The sequence below is a fragment of the Stylophora pistillata genome, chromosome 2, assembly GCF_964205215.1.
Source record: "Stylophora pistillata chromosome 2, jaStyPist1.2, whole genome shotgun sequence".
NCBI lineage: Eukaryota > Metazoa > Cnidaria > Anthozoa > Scleractinia > Pocilloporidae > Stylophora > Stylophora pistillata.
The window spans coordinates 18,948,747-18,967,022 of record NC_142520.1 but is presented as its reverse complement, the minus strand read 5'-3'; the positions used below and the strand labels follow the sequence as shown (position 1 = coordinate 18,967,022).

The following is an 18,276-nucleotide window of genomic DNA, read 5'->3' as shown; positions in this document are numbered from 1 at the left end:
GTGGGTTGTGTGTGCTTTTAAAGGCAGAAAATGGATCTACGTTATTGAACTCTTTTGTCAGTTCCGAACCAGGGGATAACTCTTTTGTTGAGGGGTTTTACCACTCACTTGGCGAATTAACGAAAGGTACTGAGACTCTGTAATTTTCTTCTTTATTCTCCTAAACTGCTGCTTCTACTACAGCTAATTTTCTCTCTCCTGTTCCACTGCTTATTTCTACTACGTTCAGCAAGGAGTGCTCCAGTATTAAATACAAAAATCACAAACATGTTTGGGTTAGCTAACCGTGAGAACTTCCAAAACAGGATTTTCAGTGTGGGTAAAACTCAAGGTCAGTTTTACCAACTCAAACATGACCACCTAGCAAACTAGTTATCTTCAACCATAACAAGGGATGAAAATGTCTAGCATGGTAAGTGCTGAGCCACGTTCAAGCACACACTAAAAATAAATGATCAAAACTACAGATTCATCAAAATAGCACGTGGGGGCGAAAAGGCGAGACTTAATAAAACAAAAGATAAACCTAAAAATGCTTGAAATATCGAGCCTTGAAAACGCTCTACAACACTTTTCCCCTATTTCCTGGTTTTGCACGTTTCCTGCGCAAAAGTAAATAAACCTTAACCCTCCTGCCCCGATGACTATTTACTCTTGTTGGACTCTCTGTAGCCTTTTAATATTTACTTGGCATAAAAAACGATTACGAAGCAACAAAATTTCATGATTTAAATCGTTTCAGCTGATACAAATCAAGCTTTAGACATAAATGGTGTACAATATCACGTGTTCAATCGTCTAACTTTATTCCAGAGGGTCACAAGAGATATGTCGATTTGAACAATTACGTTAGTAGCTATCGTCCATGTGCAGAAAATGGTTGGCAAAACATACAAAAACATTGAATGGCTCTCGAAATATGTCAGGTGTCGAGAACAGTTTACGGAAAATTATTTCAATATATAAACTTACGTTTGCCAGAAGAAAATGACACGAAAAAATATACGATGCGTAAAATGTTTAACCTAAATCCAGGATATGTCCTCCATCAACAGATTTAAGGAACATGATAGAGGTGATATCACGGCAATTAACAGCCACTTACCATAATAAAATAAAGAATAACTTTAAAAAATAATCGAACTGGAAGTCTTACATTCAGAAACTCAGCCATTCCAAAAGATAGTGGCAGAATAATAGTTCTCCAAACTCCAGCTCCATCTAGAAATCAGCTGCTTTAAAGGAATTAAAACAAGAATTTAATGATGTTTAGACTTACTGCACTACTCTTTTGTCAGTTCCGCACCAGGGGATAACTGTTTTCCCCTAGTTCCTGGTTTTGCACGTTTCCCGCGCAAAAGTAAATAAACCTTAACCCTCCTGCCCCGTTGACTACTTACTCTTGTAGGACACTCTATAGCCCTTTAATATTTACTTGGCATAAAAACCGATTACGACGCAACAATATTTCATGACTTGAGCCATTCTAGCAAATACAAATCAAGCTTTAGACATAACTGATTTACAACATCACGTGTTCAATCCTCTTACTTTATTAAAAAAGATCATAAGAGATAAGTTGATGCGAACAATCATGTTAGTAGTTATTGTCCACCTATAGAAAATGCTATTGACTGAGTCTCTATTTCATGACTAACCGAGAGCACCTTCTCAGGATTTTCAACACAAGTTAACTCTGATAGCCGAGAAAAACTTTAGATTTTCGAGTGCTTAGCAAACCATCCAAGAACATTGACTGGCTCTCGAAATATGTCGGGTGTCCCAAACATTTAACAGAAAATTATTGCAAAATTGAAATTTATGTCGGCGAGAAGAAAATGCAGTAAATGGTTTGAACCCGGGGGTAACATGTGAAGGTGTAGTCTGATCGTCCGGGTGAGTGTAGTCCTGAGAAGGACTGTTGTCGGTGGTAGTGACTGTTTCGACAACCTGTGCGGAAGTCATCATCAGAGTCTAGTGAATGATTGTTGTCAGTAAAATGTTCTTATTCCAGTTCGCGTGAAATGATCGGTTGGTTTTGGCGTGATCTAGACGGCAGCAACAGCAGAAAATTTATATATTATGCGTAAGAAAACGGTGCTAACTTAAGTACAATTCGAAAAATTTCTATATTACGCGCAAGACAGCAGTGCTAGCGTTAAGTAAAATTCACTGTATGTGGGCCTCACAGTCCAGTCATTCAGGGATTATTAGTTTGCCACTAGCCACTCATTGCAGCAGAAATTTCACAAATTGTTTTGTACACGACAATTTTATATTTACAGGGGTAGGTGTAATAGTGAGTAGGTAAAAACAAAAATGAGAAATTTTTTCCTTCAAAGATATTTTTAGTCGTCCAGAAGTGATAGCAACCATAAAGTTATGAGATAAACTATTGCACCATAGATACTGTACACAGCTCGTCTGGGAAAGGGAACAATCTGTGTTTAAAAGCACTGCAATATCCAGTATCTCAGAGATCATGGGTTCAAAGGCGGTACAGGCCTGAAAAATGTTTCTAAGGCTTTATTTATTATTACTGCTTAATTAGTGCTCAGTTCTTCACCCGCAGTTCACGTATATGATTTTATTTTACAGTCATTAAAAATGTGATTAGTCACCCATTTTGATAGACACGTCTTAGAGGAACACACAAATACTTGATAAAAGTCAAAATTTTGTCCCAGTGATTGACATGACACCTTGGTAACACTCAACCTTCTGCCCGTTCTTTGACTGCCTTGACATGCAGTCTCTCTCTTTTTGTGATGTTACTCCTGGCAGCTAACCCTTCAAGGGACAGCATGCTGCTCTTCAGCTCTTGATCTGTGTGGATTCCTTTTCCAGATGAGATCAGGTCTACGCCACACGAGATCACATGACCCATTACTGAAACAAAAATAGGTGATGTCAATTAAATGGGGCACTCAACAAAAATGATACTATAATACTCTTTTAGAATGAAGGTCTGGTTTGTGCCTGAAGTAAGCCAGATTTTCGAATACTTCTCTACCACTGAACCATAGAAACTCTCTCTAATAATTATGTTACAGCATTTCTGGGTTCACCTGAATGCTAGTGACATAAAATTATGACATTTATCAACCATATTGTTAGCTGATTAGGATCATCGAAGTCAAAAGCACTCTCATGTATGTAGTCAAAATAATAACGATCTGCCTTTATAACTAAGCTCTACTGATCTCTAGAAGTCACCAGAAGTCATTTTTAAATCACCCAGTCACTAATATGGTAATAAATAATCTAAGCTGCTCAAATTTTTGGAAAGGAATAGTGACTTTAGCCAAGGAGTCAATTTTACTAATAGGAACTAAAAGGATTGCAAAAACTTACTCCCTAAAATGGCAAGGGGGAGATCCAAGGAAGAGTATTTTGCATGTTAGGTATTAGTTTTTAACAACTCAACTCAATATTTTCTTTTAATGGTTATGATAATAATTCACATTTCCTTTTTACAATCAATCTCCTTAACACATGTTTCAACTAAGTCTTATACATACATACATACATACATACATATACTTTATTTAATCTCGAATTTGGAGTAGCTAAAGAATAAGCTAGTATCTTTGAGTTACAAGTATAATTCTAAATACTACTAAAATGTAAAATGTAAAATGTAAAATTGTAACATTCTAAAATTTAACTATGAGAAAGAGTCATACTGTAGAATCTTGCGCTTGAAATCAGAAAAGTCAGACGTTCTAAAAGAGTCCGGAAGAGAGTTCCATAGTTTTGAAGCCATATATGAAAAGAAGTGAAGACCATAAGAAGTAGTTTTTGTAGACAGTAGAGACAAGATATAATTTCCGCGTAGATTATAGGATACAGAGCGGAAACTAAACATATTCTTTAGATAGCCTGGATAGCAGTTAAAAAACAAGCTCTTGTACAATATAATTAAGAAAGTCTGAAGGCGTCTTTCACACAGAGATTTGGAGTTAACTTTGCTAAGTAGAGAGTCATAGGGAGAATTATAATCCTGCAAGATAACTCTAAGAATTCGCTTGTTTAAATATCTATCTTCGCAGTACTACGCACACCACAAAAGTGCTATACAGATGAACAATAGTTAAAATGGGGCATAATTAAAGCCTTATACAATCTTAGTAGAGTATCTTTAGAGATAAGTTTACGAAATCTTAGCATTACATTGAACTGGCCATTTATCTTCTTACAAATAGTTGATATATAATTATCAAAACGCAACCTATTGTCAATATTTATTCCAAATAATTATATCCAAAGAATCTTTTAATGGAAAAGAGAAGGAGTGGCCTGTTTTTCCCAAGACTATAGCCTGGTGTTTTGTCTCATTTACAATCATTCTTTAATAAATCTCTTTAATAAACGGTAGAATATTCTGTCCAGAATTGTCATTAGTCCATGCCAATAAAAAGTTGCACAATAATTGTTATTCAAAATGCTGAATAGAAAAGTTCTCACCAAAGTTGGGATCTGCTGCTAACATCTTTGAGACAGAGCCCTCAATTCCATTGACACTGCTGTCATCATACCATCCTGTATACTAAAACCTAAAAAAAAAAAAGAAGAAACAAATAAACTAGATACTAATTTTCTCACAAGGATCAATGCTAGTTTTCACTAAGGTTAATTGTCATATCTCTCAGGAAAAAGCTACATGGAAGTTATGGTATGACCCCAATCATTGAAGTTATCTTTGGTGATCAACTCAGTCCATAAAACCAATTCATCTTGTAATAACCCCCATCAACTATTTACAACCTCATCACTGCTATTCATTGATGGTTGTGAGAATTACTGTAAAATTCTGAAAATAAGTCCTGGGGCTAATACATTTTTCAAAGGACCTTTTAAGGAGCTTATTTTTGGAAGGAACTTATTTTGGGAAGGGGCTTCTTTTTGGTGAGGCTTTATCATAGGGAGGGAATTAGAGTTTAGCCCTGATATCCATATAAATTTTCAACCAAAGCCAACCTGTGTTAGGGTAGCATCAAACATTTTTGCTGCAATTCATTGCTACTTGTTGTCAGTGGTAATCCTTCACTTCTCCAAGCCTACAAAAACAGAGAACAAACAATTTATTATTATCTTCATACTTACAATTTCCAACTCAAACCTTCTTAATTCCAAGTTTCAAAATCCTAGCCAAACCACTCACTCTAGGCTATTAGTGGTGTAGTTCAGTTGTCAAGTAATACTTGATGCTGTGTCTACTTTTCTGGGTGACTAATACTTTCATTCTTGGCAACCATTTCATGATTTTAAGTGGTAAGGAAACACACACCTCCTCCCAAAAATTATTTTAAAAAGTGATGCATAAAAATGGAGCAGCTTTCATTTGAGTGTTGAGTTTCAATCCACCATATCACTTTGATTTTGCTTCGCCCACCACTATGATCAGTCCCAGAGAGTTCCTCCATGTTCTCCACTAACCAGACTTAAAAAACTGAAAAACATCTGCAACTCAGCCACTCCCAGTTTCATGTCCTCAAGGCAACTGGCTTGTTTTTACTTTGAGCTCTCATTGACCCCCGGCCAATAGTTGGTTGCCATTTAACAAAATTAATGATAAACACCACCACCAGCATACACCCTTGTTATGGATGCACACAGGAGGTTGCTAAGCATGAAAGAGGCATAAGAGTCACGTGAGGCAATAGCTGAGAGAGACTCTGGGTCCTTGAGTACTAAGCAAACCTCCAATCTCCAAACCCCCAAATTGTGTTTAACATTTGTTTTATAACATAACATTGATACATTTCAGCAGTCTCCTTTTAGTCAATTAGCAAATCTCATGTAACCACAAAAATAACATGTGTGTGGGAAAAACTAGTCTTTCCATTTGCTCATGTCAGCAGCATACACCCATGGGCAGCACTAAGTTGACCAATCAGAGCACACACTTTACTGTGGTTATGTTTAACTGATAATATTCTTTGAACAGTGGTGAGGCTACGGGTGACCTGGTTGATACAAACCTTGCTGCTTTTCAAATGCAAATAACTTTGTTATCATGCTAACTAAACACTGATCTCTATCACAACAAGGTCACCTTCAGCCTCACTTCAAATCAAAGGCTTGGTAGCTAAGTACACAACTGTAAAATGGTCTGACTATTTTAATTGAATGTTCTGATTGTTGGTTATCATTACTTTGATTTTGTTGTTTGGACACTCCATCAAGATGCTAACTAATAACAATTATGAGTAATGTAATTGAACCTCACAAACTAATGGAGCAGGTCAAAATGAACTAGTAGTCAATCGTTTAACTGAGTGGGTTAATTCATATAATGCAGTAAACAGTTGCCTCAGCCTTTATCCAAAATAAATAAATAAAAAAAAAATAACACAAACAAGGTGCTTTTCAAATGATAACATAAAGCACTGGTCTAACAAATAGTCCAAAAAGGGTACATGCCTGGAAATGCAAACCTAATACTGATAGTATTCCATGTTTGTTTAAAATATGCAGGGGGATTCTAAAAACTATATCAGAGGACAAATTTTCCCAAATTGTTTACACGCAGAAAATCAAGCAATTTAATATCAGTGGTTGCATGGTATGCCCAAATTATGACATTTCTTCGACTAAAAACACCGCCAAAATTTTTAGGATCCCTTGACCTCTTTTAAAGACAACTGGTCACCTGATTAAGTCTCTCAAGGAGTTTGAAAGAAGCATTCGGCAATTAGAATGGACATCATAATATGCACATTGTAAAATAAATTATAGAGAAACTGTGAAGGGTAAGATGCTATAAAAATATATATCAAAGGGTAGAATTTGAACACCACTTTTGGCGAAGCAGGTGCGTGCCGCTTTAAAACAAAAACAAAAACAAAATGTATTCGCTGCGAGTCCCCAGTGGAGGTCACGCTGAACCGGGAGTAATAACGCATTTAGTTCAGGTCTATTCAACCTTTCGTCAGTTTGTTCCTCCCAAAATCTTGAAACTAATGATAAACGAGTTAGGACACACTTATCAAAGTTACGTGCATCAAATGGCGACTGAAACGTTATTTAGTGGAGAACAGATCGAAAGAAACTATACGACCGAGTACCATGACTTTGCATACCGTAGACTCATGTCAACAAAATTTCGTGCCTAAAGACAAAACCCGACAGTTTTCACTTACGTCAAGATCCCTCCAGTTACTGTGCAAATAAGACATTCCGAGAGAAAACAAATGCAGTTTTTCGTGTGCTATGTTCCTTTACTTGTTACACTTCGTTGCACCAGACGTAATTATTGCGGCCGCACTGTAATGAAGTCAGCGGTGCAAAGCAGGAAACAAAGCTTGGAACCAGAAATCAGGAGTCGGAAAGCGTGAAGTAAGAACAACGGAATATGCTCTCAGTGTTTCCTTTTATTTATCTAGCAGTACAGACGTAACACAAAATATCGCCTGCAAGCAAGCTAAAGGCTGTCAGAATAATTGATGTGTACTGGATTAGTTAATTCTCATTGTCATCCATCTCTTCGAGAAGATTTTCCTCCTGTAATTCTAGATCCTTGTACGTGATTTTTCTTTTTCATTCTTTCCAGAATCATGCAAACTATCAATGTTCCGCTGTGAAACACATGCGCATACCCTTAGGTCTCTCTTACGTTTTACCTGGAATAACTGTAATATTGACCGCCAATAAACGATGCAGATGCTATACAAGCACTATGTGCTATAAAAGCACTGTGGAGCCATGAGAAGATCTCCAACTTTAGGCCTCACGGAACAGCGTACGCACGTGAGTTACGGAAAATTTCAGACATGCGCAGGTGACGTCTCTTGCTGTGTTTACTTCTCCCCTCTACGCTTTTAAAACTTTACCGTTGAATATCTTATCAAAACACAAAGTCTCTGGTAGTTTAATACTTGAACCGCGAAGACTGCAAGGGAGTTAAGGATTCTACCGTTTTATTTTTTTTCTTTTCATCGACTTAGTGGCAGAAATGCTATTTTTTCGTACTGTTTTGTCATTCACTACGCGTGGTGTTTATTATTTGGAATTTCGAAACGGACAAGTTCAAGAATTGGCATTGTAGTTTCAAGGCAACTTGAGGTTTGGAGTCCACTGTTGTTCCTATGAAAGTTATTCTCATGTTTTTGACGCGCGTTCGAGATGTCATGGAGGAATGAAATGTATCGACTGAGCTGAGTTAAAGCAACTGAGGCGCACGATGCTCGAGGTAAGATTATAATTTAGGTTATCTTGACCCTATCTTGGGGTGAGTTGGTGGTAATGGGTCAATTGGCTTACAATCAATATCGCCCACCCGAGATCGAGAGTGAACTCCGGTTTATTCGTCAACAGGAACCAAGAGTAGTAGAGTATTTTATCAATCACTTCTCGGGTACTCATTGGTACTATTGACGATGTTTGACTGATATCGATTGTTAAATCGATGCTTATTTCTTTTGGGCGCTTTTAATGTGGAGGATCGACCAATACACTGATTCTTTTTAGACCACACTGCATATTCAATAATTTGTGTTAGTCCAGGTACAACAAGTTTCCTGTATGTGAAAAAAAAATTCCATCGGTGTAGATATTTAATAGTTAGAAGAAAAACGTTTAAAGTGCACCTAGACCCAAAATTTTTTTTTCGCTTAACGAAATAAGCTTATTTTTTGAGTATTTCTGTGCAAAAATTTTTTAATTTGCTCAAATCTTTAATTTTCTATGCCCAGTCAAAATACGGAAACTCGGCCGCCATCTTGCCCCACGACCGAGTTTAAAGAAGAATGGCTCTAGCGGGTAATGTGACGTCAAATCGAGAGCACGAAAGTCTGCATCTCACACATTTTCACTTGTTTGGGAAGATTGTCGTCGATATTGTCCGAAATATGCCGACTAGGTGTATTGTATGAAGAATGTATGAAGCGTGATACCCTCTTGCAAATTTCGCACGTTGCTACATCCTTCTACAACACACTTAGTCGGCATATTTTCGGACAATTATCGACTACAACCTTCCCAAACAAGTAAAAATGTGTGAAATGCAGACTTTCGTGTTCTCGATTTGACGTCACATTACCCACTAGAGCCATTCCTCTTTAAACTCGGTTGTGGGGCAAGATGGCGGCCGATTTTCCGTATTTTGACTGGGCATAGAAAATTGAAGATTTGAGCAAATAAAAAATTTTTTGCGCAGAAATACTCAAAAAAATAAGCTTACTTCGTTAAGCGAAAAAAATGTTTTGGGTGTAGGTGCACTTTAAAGGGGAGAGAGGATTCATTACGGGTCAGATTTGTCCTACTTATCTTTTACACGGATTAAGGAAAGAAAGGATAATGAACTTGGCACATTTTTAACAGTTCGAGTGTTTAAATCTAATTTATTACTGTTATACATTGTACGCTAACTGTATGTAACATAACATTGGCTGCATCACTTAGCTTTACCCTTCCTATACAAAATGATTCACTTATTATGTACAAGAACACCTATATAAAAGTCATGTACTTATTACAGGGTTGTCATTAGAAGCCGGTAGGCGGCGGAAATCCGCCGGCTGTCAGACCATTTTGCGCCGGCTACTTTGTGAAGCAGAATTTTTGTAATAATTTGGATATATCCACAAAGTTGTAATGGTAAATTGGCCACCGTAACGATTACAAAAGCTGACGTTTCGAGCTTTAGCCCTCCGTCGGAGCGAAAGAATTTTTGTAATATTGAGATCTGTCTTCCCAAGAAATCTTTCTTTTTGTAAATCTGAAGCTTAGTTTAGTGATCATTCTCTTGTATACTCCTGATGTTATGGAAGACAGAAAAACCTAAAAACCTATACAGGAAATACTGTACAAAAACTATCAGTGGTACAGCTAACTAACGAGTAACATGAAATGCGTGACTTAGCGAAGCACGAAACTGATCGCAATTCACACGTGCGTTGATGCTTCGAAAATCGAAAATGGATGGCCAGCGAAGAAAGCGATCTCTTCAAGATTACTTTTCAGGTCAATCGAAGAAGACGAAATCTAGCGAAAACGAGGCCGGGCCACCAAGGTAAGAAAGAGTTTCGATTGCTGTCAAATATCATAATTACGAAGCTTACCGAGGCATTTAATAACACAGATATATCTCATTTAAATATAATGGCAAATTATTGCCGATCAACTACATACTTTCAAAAGAGCTTTAAGAGCGTTGGAAAAGGAAGTTTATCAAGATCTATTTCACCTTGCTGAATCAGTTGTGTTCATTCCACTCTAAATAATTACAAAGGCAGGAAGATTCGCCTTAATTTGCCGTAAACACGTACCGCTATAACGCTAAATAATCACAGAAAGATGTTCTCTTGAGTTCGGGACAGCTAGACTTTCATTAATTGCTGCTTTAGACCCGCAGAAAAGAGCATGTTTTACGTTATCCGACGGAGACATTTTGAAGGAAAATTTCTTCATTTTGTTTACGATTTCGACAAAGTTCTTCGATCATTGTAAATTTCGTTCCAACCATACGTGGCCGTCAAAGTTGCCGCCAGATTGTTTTTTTTTAAGATTTCGCGACGTTAGCAATTGTTCACCAAATCAATTGAATTAAAATACCTACAATTTAACTTTCTTAAAATTTATGGACCTTTTCGAGTCCTTGTTATGGATTTAAAAGGTCAAATGTTTCATGTCATCGTGATTTGCAAAGCTCGTTGCATTCGGCGGGTGATTTCCAGATGTTTATCAGTTGTGATGTTTAGAGATAAGAGGAAATACTTTGATAGACAAAACATACGCCTATTTTAAATTCGGAAGTAGAGCTTGAATCCAGGGGGTTTTCACAGCGAAAAAGGGGGAATTGAATTGCAACACGATGAACCAAATTTATAAACCAGATTCTATGGACAAAAAAAAAAAAAAAACAAAAACAGAAACAAAAACAAAACAAGACAAAAACGCAATGAAAGAAAACGTTATGAGAATAGAAGGCTGAAGCATTTTCGTTGTCGAAGAAGTTCATGAAGAAAACGAATCTTCATTCATTTATTGCTTCTAGAAATTGTGACCGAGAACACCAACGTTTCATCAGAAAAAGAAAGTGGTGGAATTAAGGAAAGAAACTTTCCACGTTTGTACATATTTTTGAACTGATTTTAACATCAATGAGTGGCTAAAATGCTACTTAAATATGCCCCAGAATGCTGGAAAGTACGTCACAGAGAGTTTCGCAATTCAAAATTTTTCGGGGGAACATGCCCTCGGGCCCCCCTAGAGAGGCGTGTTGCGTAGCAACACGCTGTGCTTGCTCCGCAAGCACAATTTACTTCAGCCGCCTACTCAGTTTAGATCAGACACCTATTACATTTTCTAATGACAACCCTGACTTATTACATTAAAAGTTACCTACTGCTAATGATATGTTAAATTATACATGTGCAACAATATGATGATATAATCTACATGTAGTTAGGGTAAAGGTAAAGTCTGTTTAACGAGCTAAGTGGCCCATTAGGCCGGTGCTTAACTCCGGTTTCTATAGCATGAAGCAGCTAGGAGTATTTCTACTCCCCCCTGGATGGGATGCGAGTCCATTGCAGGGTTACCCCCAGCATTAAATTTGCTGGTACCCATTTATACACCTGGGTGAAGAGAGGCATTGTGAGAGGAAAGTGTCTTGCCTAAGAACACAACACAATGTCCCAGCCGGGGCTCGAACCCAGACCACTCAATCCAGAGTCGAGCGCACCAACTGTGAGGCCACCATGCCTCCACACATACAGTTAAATATTACAATTATTACGGTCTTAAACTACTGTAGTGAAGTGACAGCATTTCAATGTTTGTTTAATATTCTACTAAGCTAAAGTCATGCATAACAATTTAAAATCAGATATATTACAGCTTCATTTACCCACTGTTCATTTTCAATGTAATGTACAATTCATTTAATTCAAGATCCAATACAACATGATTATACATGCATGTCTCAGCTTTGGCTCCATGCACTTTACTTATGCCCGGTAAAAACAGTTACAATATTGCAAAGCTAACATGCTACATGCACTAAAACATTCAGTTCTGTTTACTTAACTAAAATGGCATATACAACATGCTTTTATCAGGTTAGTTCTAACATGTTGCATTGAAACATTTATTCATTATTGTGTCTCTGTGTGTAAAAAAATGCATTCTTGTTAAGATACATTTACTTCATGCAGTGTGGGTCAGTGAAATTAGTTCTTATGTACAAATCTAAAATGTTTAAAAGTTACTGAGCCACCCCCATGACTACTTTATTCTTCATGTGTAGGCAATGGCATAATATGTACAGTCATGTGGGACCTAGAAAGACAAGTAGTTAGAGGTTGGAAGACATTTGGAAGGTTTTGTAGACACAACTGGCATTCTCTTGGTAGATCATAAATTGCTAGCTCCTCTCCATAGTTCCACATCTTTAGCGCTGCTAGCTGCATGGGTCTTGGAACTTGTCCATCACATGTACTGGTAACTCCCTTAATTACTGTTGAGCTGAATGACCTTTGTCCCTCCAGTGTAAATGTTCCCTTGGCAGAAGCCTCTCAGTGAAGTTTAAGTTTGTGACCATCAGCTTTTATTGACTGAATCATATCTGGTAAGTCACTGTTTGCTTTCTTTTCTATCCAAGCTTTAGGGTAAACATCCTTTGCTGTAAGTGGTCTGTGTGTGCTATTTTCTCTAATCTTGTTTAAGTTCTTTCTTGCCTCTTGCAAAAGGTCTGTGGTGAGTATTTGGGCCTATTCTTTCATTCTTTCTTCATGAACTTCACGTGCAGCTTCTGTGGTCCTGGTGTTGGTTTTTCCACTGTGTAGAATGTTCTCAAAAACTGTGATTGAGGCCTGTTTTGATAACTCTGACTTGTTATCATTAAGGTACAGTTGTGAAAGGTTGAACTGTCTTTCTGCCAGAACATTGTTTACTGGAACACTGAAAATGTGCTTGGCGTGGAACTCGAACAGCTTTGGAGTGGCTTCTTTACTTATGAGTGAGCTCTGTTGTGATAAAGCCATTTCTTTGATTTCACATGGCAATTGGGGTTTCTTTAATTTCCAAAGAGTCGCCCATTTAATTAATCCAACTCTGTCCTTAGAGACCAAAGTGAGAATGTTATGTCCATGAACATGAAAGGGATTGTTCACTGACTTATCTTTTTGATTTTCAGATCTGACTGGAATTCCAAGAAGCTTGAAAACCGAATGCCAGAAATCACTTTGGTATCTCTGATCAGCTCCCATTCCAAACAACTTAGGAAAAGTTAACCACTCTGCTCCACGTTCTTTGATTACTTTAAGTGCTTCTTGTAACATTGGCCTCTGCACTTGTTTGTGAAAATGGTCAATAGCTGCAGGGTCTTTCAATGATATCTTTACCTGTTGTCATGTTAAAGGAAAATGTTCTGATGGAGACTTCATCATTTCATTTAAAGTTTCATGGTGCTTTAAAACAGTTGCTGGCCATAACCGTGCTAGGTAACCACTGGAAAAACCAAGTTCTGCATCACTAGCTTGGGATGTGTTCAGAGATGGGATGATAAACTTGTCAAGGAATTCAAACAAAAACTTGATTTTAACTTGGATCATAGGACTCGAGCTCATCTTAATGACATCTTGCCAAATAGTGTGGTGGCTATCTGATTTTGGCAATCTTTGAAGGAGATGCTCAGCAAGCTGTAAACAAGCTTTTCCATACTTAAGATACCAATGGAGAGTCTCATGATAATACGTCTACCTTGTGTCAATGAATGTCTGAGGAGGGGGTGGCTCTTTACTAAGAATACCTAGAGAAACATACATAACTTTGTATTGGCTTGGACGCTCATGATGGAGCCAAGATATTTTATATAGTAATTGTAAAACATGGGGGTAGCTCATGTCACCCTTTGCCCCAAACCCAGCCTGGCACATTCTTCTCAGCATGATCTTTAGTACATGTGGGTAGAATCCTACAAAAAAAAAACATTTCCTCTCCAAAAATTTTGGTGTTGTTTGCTAAGAGACCATTTACTTTTCCCTTTGGGGTAGAGGCATTGTCTCCAACCAACCCCGAAACATTGGTGATGTCATATTCGTTTTTGACAACGTGATAATCCACGTCAGACTGGTGTTTTCTGGACCCGCTTGCTGTAAGGCTGTTTGCTAGGACGTAAGCTCGAGGCTTGCTCTCTATAGGGCATCAGGTGTGAACACCCAGTATGTGCCTCTCTTCTCCTCCCTTGTGGGAGTCATCCCTCCAGAGATGAAAATCGTACTTGGAGTTTGAAAAACGCTTCAGTAAAATTAGTTTGTCTGCCTCACCTAAGAGAACATTCCAGTCAGAAAGTGTACTTGGGGAGACAATAAAGTTTGTTAGGGGGCCACAGTCAAACAGAATATTGAAAATCAGATGTAATGCTACAGGTGTGTTTTGATAAGATAACAAAGATGAATGTTGCATGTATCTGACACAAGCCATGAATATCAAAATTCTTTGGTTGTATCCATTATTACCATGTGCAAATGTCTCCACAAGGAAATATCCCTTTTTGACAAACTCATTGTTCCCCTGCAATTTCTTTTTCAGTTTTGAGGAAGCAGATCTTGTCCCCCTTAGCTTGTTGCCGACTTGTTTTTCTTTTTTTTTCAGTAGACGTAAGTTTGTTTTGACACTTTTTCAGTTGAATTTGGAGCCTCAACGCGTCCTTTTTCAATTGGATGTTCTTTCCTTTTACACTGAATACTGAAATTATGGAACGGTGACAATTTGAATTAGTCAAATGTAACTCACGGATTTCACACGATAGAGTATGGAACCAAAGAATACAAAGTAAAAATGCCCGACTAGAAAATGTAAATCTAGTAAAAAAATGGTTATCACAATTGTAAGGTTGAATAACTGAAACTATTACTATTACGTTTCCACGGCGATCCGTGTGCAGATAATTTTGTTCATGTTTGTTAGAACTTTCAACTTAAGCCTTAAAACTTCACTCATAAAACTCTCGATACTGTATGACACTCAAAGTTACGCGTCGTTATGATTTGCTGCCCGAAAAATTAACTTGCCTGTACATTTATTACTGACTATGCGGCCATATCGACTACTCTACCTTAACATTCGAGAGGTTTTTCTTTTTCGGCTTCTGTTTGGTGGGATTGTTATCGGTTTATGATTAATACCATTTAATAGTGGTATCAACTACGATCGCGCAAGTTGCAACCGGCGAAATTTCAGAATGGGAATGAAAATCAGTCACCGTAATTGGTGGCTCCGACAATCTACAGTAGTATTCGTTGACATTTGCAAGTGTTTGCCTTTCCATTCCCTCCTGAAAAACACTTGCCTAGACTGCGTCTTAGGGTTTCGACTGTTCCTTTTAGATTGGCGTTTTCGGATCTCACCCGTTACACTCTCTCTGGAGTCGATCGAGCTTTTCTTCACTTAAAAGGCTGCACACTTGCACTACAACGTCGCTTTTTTCTATTTCTTCGGAATAATTCACATATTTTCTCGGCTTCTTTTTAACTGGTGGCTGATTTTTGCAAGAAAACTGACTGCCGTGAGCTCTTTTAAATGCCATCAGGTCTCATCGTCGGCGAGTCGGCCGGCGATTTAATTAACAAAAATCTATAACTTTTGATGTAAACAACTCACGACACGAGCCCGCGTTCTTTTTCTCAAGCAGTGTTACAAAGTAATGTAATCTGCGCATGTCTGAGATTTTCATGGGGTTACGGTTTCCATGGGTGGGGTACCTTTCCGTGAGGCCTAAACTTAATCAAAGGACTCCCTATGGTTTATTCGATGTGTAGACGTTTCAACTTAAGGTGGCTCCTACCGGTTTTCATCTTTTTGATGGTTTGTAACTTTGAAAGAATACAACAGAAAGACTGACCAAGGCCAGCTGTACACTTTTACGGGGTTTAATTACATAATCATTTGTTATCCAAAAATGAGTGTCATTTCGTCACTAGCAGTTTCCATGGAAACGCTTTCATAGGCTTATTCAGACGCATTTTTTAGCTTGTGGCTTAAATAATTCGAAAACTAACGCGGTGACCCCCTGATTTTTTTTCAGTGATTGCTTTAGGCACTTGAAAAGGAAAATGCACAAAGATTATTAAAAAATTCTACGGAGCGGAATTTCAGAAAATCTACAAAAAGGGCAATTTTCACACATCGAAAATTTCCTTCCGTAGAATTTTCTATTTTTTTTTCTGATGATTCCTTTCGACGTTATTATCATATTGGAACAATAAAAAGAAGGGGTCACCGGACTTGTTTCCATGCAATAGCTTTCGTGAGTTTAACAATTTCCACGCGCCTTCTCGCGCATTTAAAAATCTGGATTCTATAAGATCGACATTTGCTCATGATCTGTCTTAGCTACCGCTGACAATTGCGTGTGCTCGCGAAGGCACCTACGATCTCATGTTTACAGACGTTTAGTGCTAAGAAAATCATTAAACAGCCGTCAAAGATAACCTCCCGAACTCATCTTAAAAATCCTTCACATGACTTCTGGCTATATATTATTTTCCTTGAAGTTTCAAAGTCTTCTTCCACTTCAGGTAGATTATACTTCACTTGAGTTCTTCTTTTTTTGCCGTCGCAAAATTTGATATCAGTTGAATATTTCTTTAAAATGTGAAGTAAAGCAACCTTTACTTCTCCGAAAATCGTCTTCGTTATCTTAGTTTCTATCTCCTGCATTCACAGTGGCCGCTCAACACATCAAATACAAGCTCATAGGTAAACTTCTCACATAAGTAGAAAAAAATCCTCGCGCCGCCATCTTTGTTTTAATTTTCGTCTTTTACTCTCGCGCTTCTTTCGCACGTTTCTGTCACGCGTGACGCAAGAGTGATTTGTTCCCCGCGCGAGGAAACTGGTAGGAGCCACCTTAAACAAGATTAACTGATATGAATAATAAGAATGGGAAATACTGTTATGTAAAGCAACTTTGAAAATACGTGTGGAAAATTGTATTTTATTTATCAATATGAAGCACTTGGGACTTAATGACGACATTTTTTTTTTCTGAAAAAAAAAATAAAAATTAAAAATGAACTTCAGTTACGAGGCTGTCTGAACAACAGCTTTCGATCAGGACTGTAGGCTCCTCGAAGTGCCGCTTTTCATGAATAGCACTTGTTTGTTTCAATAATAATAAAAAAGTGTTTGCGGCGGTGAATTTATAAGTTTCGTTTTATGTCTTTCGCAAGATTGATTCATCAACGATTTGCTGATGAAGAGTTTGTCGGTTGCAAACTAGGGAGAAATAAGACTTAAGACGTAGAACATTTGCATGAAAAAACTTCAGCAATGTTTAACGGTGCAATCTTGCAAATTGAAAGATGCATCATTTGGCAAAAAGTACACTAAATTATAGGATCTCAAAAAGTAGCCTATTTTTTCGAAAATTGTCTTCGTAGAGACTTAAGGCTCCCATATTTACTGTTGCTGGGCAACCTGACGGATAAGGTGACAAGCACTAGCAAAATTTAACGACATCATGACGGTGTGGGCCAACTGAATAAGACAAAAAAAATGATTAGGCAGGTTTTAAACGCAGATAAACGGTGAAGGCATAGAAACTGCTCATCCGATAGGATGACCATGAATTCAAAAGCGATGTTTACCATCATCGCGCGTACGTAGTTGCATAAAACAACCTTCCACGTAGAGTTTTATAATTCAATAATTGTTAATGCACAATAAAGCGAAAGGAATATCTATAGCAGTTTCAAAGACCTTTTTAAAACTATTCAATAAATATCCAAAAGTTTTAATTTGAACAAGTTGAGTTTTCTTGTGGTAGATATTGTCGTCTAAACCAGTTTTCTCAAGAAATTGTTCCCACCAATAGCGTAGCTCCATTTTCTGCCTTTAAAAGCACACACAACCCATAATTCCTCTATTCGCTCCGACGAAGGGCTAACGCTCGAAACGTCAGCTCTTATAATCGTAACGGTGGCCAATTTACCATTTCAACTTTGTTGATATATTCAAATTATCTCGTTACCCCCACCGACGCAGCCCCAAACAGTTTCTTTAGAAACTATCATCCTTTATTCATTTTTAAAGAAAAGATGCGGAAACTTCCGGTTTAAAATTTGTCATACGCAATCGTTGGGTTGGGGCATTTGACAGTGCACTCTCCATATATCGGTTGGGTAATGTACGACTTCTCGTCGAGAGAAAGTTTTTCCTTTTTTTCTTTCCTCATGAAAATTGCTTAGGGCAATATTCAACATTCATAGTTTGGTTGTTCTCCAATCCTCCTTTTCTTGTGTCGCCACAAGCTACAACTGATTTCTG

At 37.7% G+C, this 18,276-nt stretch overlaps 1 protein-coding gene, 1 long non-coding RNA gene and 1 other non-coding gene across 4 annotated transcripts in view; 2 read left to right on the top strand and 1 right to left on the bottom strand.

Moving 5' to 3' along the window:
* The window catches only part of LOC111339894 (uncharacterized), a 449,109-nt gene that overhangs the window by 27,821 nt on the left and 403,012 nt on the right, over positions 1-18,276 (top strand). The window lies entirely within an intron of this gene.
* Positions 1,531-7,240, bottom strand: LOC148737570 (tetratricopeptide repeat protein 38-like). Of its 2 annotated transcripts, XM_088751100.1 has the most exons (4): positions 7,146-7,240; positions 4,981-5,060; positions 4,468-4,556; positions 1,531-2,889 (listed from the first exon to the last, which is right to left on the bottom strand). In XM_088751100.1, the coding sequence occupies exons 3-4, from the start codon at positions 4,490-4,492 to the stop codon at positions 2,714-2,716; spliced, it is 201 nt and encodes a 66-aa protein (XP_088607226.1). In that variant the 5' UTR covers positions 4,493-4,556; positions 4,981-5,060; positions 7,146-7,240; the 3' UTR covers positions 1,531-2,713. The 2 variants fall into 2 exon arrangements, with proteins under 2 accessions (XP_088607226.1, XP_088607227.1); XM_088751101.1 differs by lacking the exons at positions 4,981-5,060; positions 7,146-7,240 and having other exon boundaries at positions 4,468-4,971.
* Positions 12,501-14,454, top strand: LOC148737569 (uncharacterized). Its single transcript, XR_015997065.1, has 2 exons — positions 12,501-12,574; positions 13,142-14,454. It is a non-coding gene; the product is annotated as an uncharacterized LOC148737569 (long non-coding RNA).

Bases quoted from the DNA above. Each gene is read 5' to 3' on its own strand.
- LOC148737570 (XM_088751100.1), bottom strand. From the start codon at position 4,492: ATGTTAGCAGCAGATCCCAACTTTG. The intron at 2,890-4,467 runs GTGAGAACTTTT...TTTTTGTTTCAG, and splicing joins AGCAGCAGATCCCAACTTTG to TAATGGGTCATGTGATCTCG.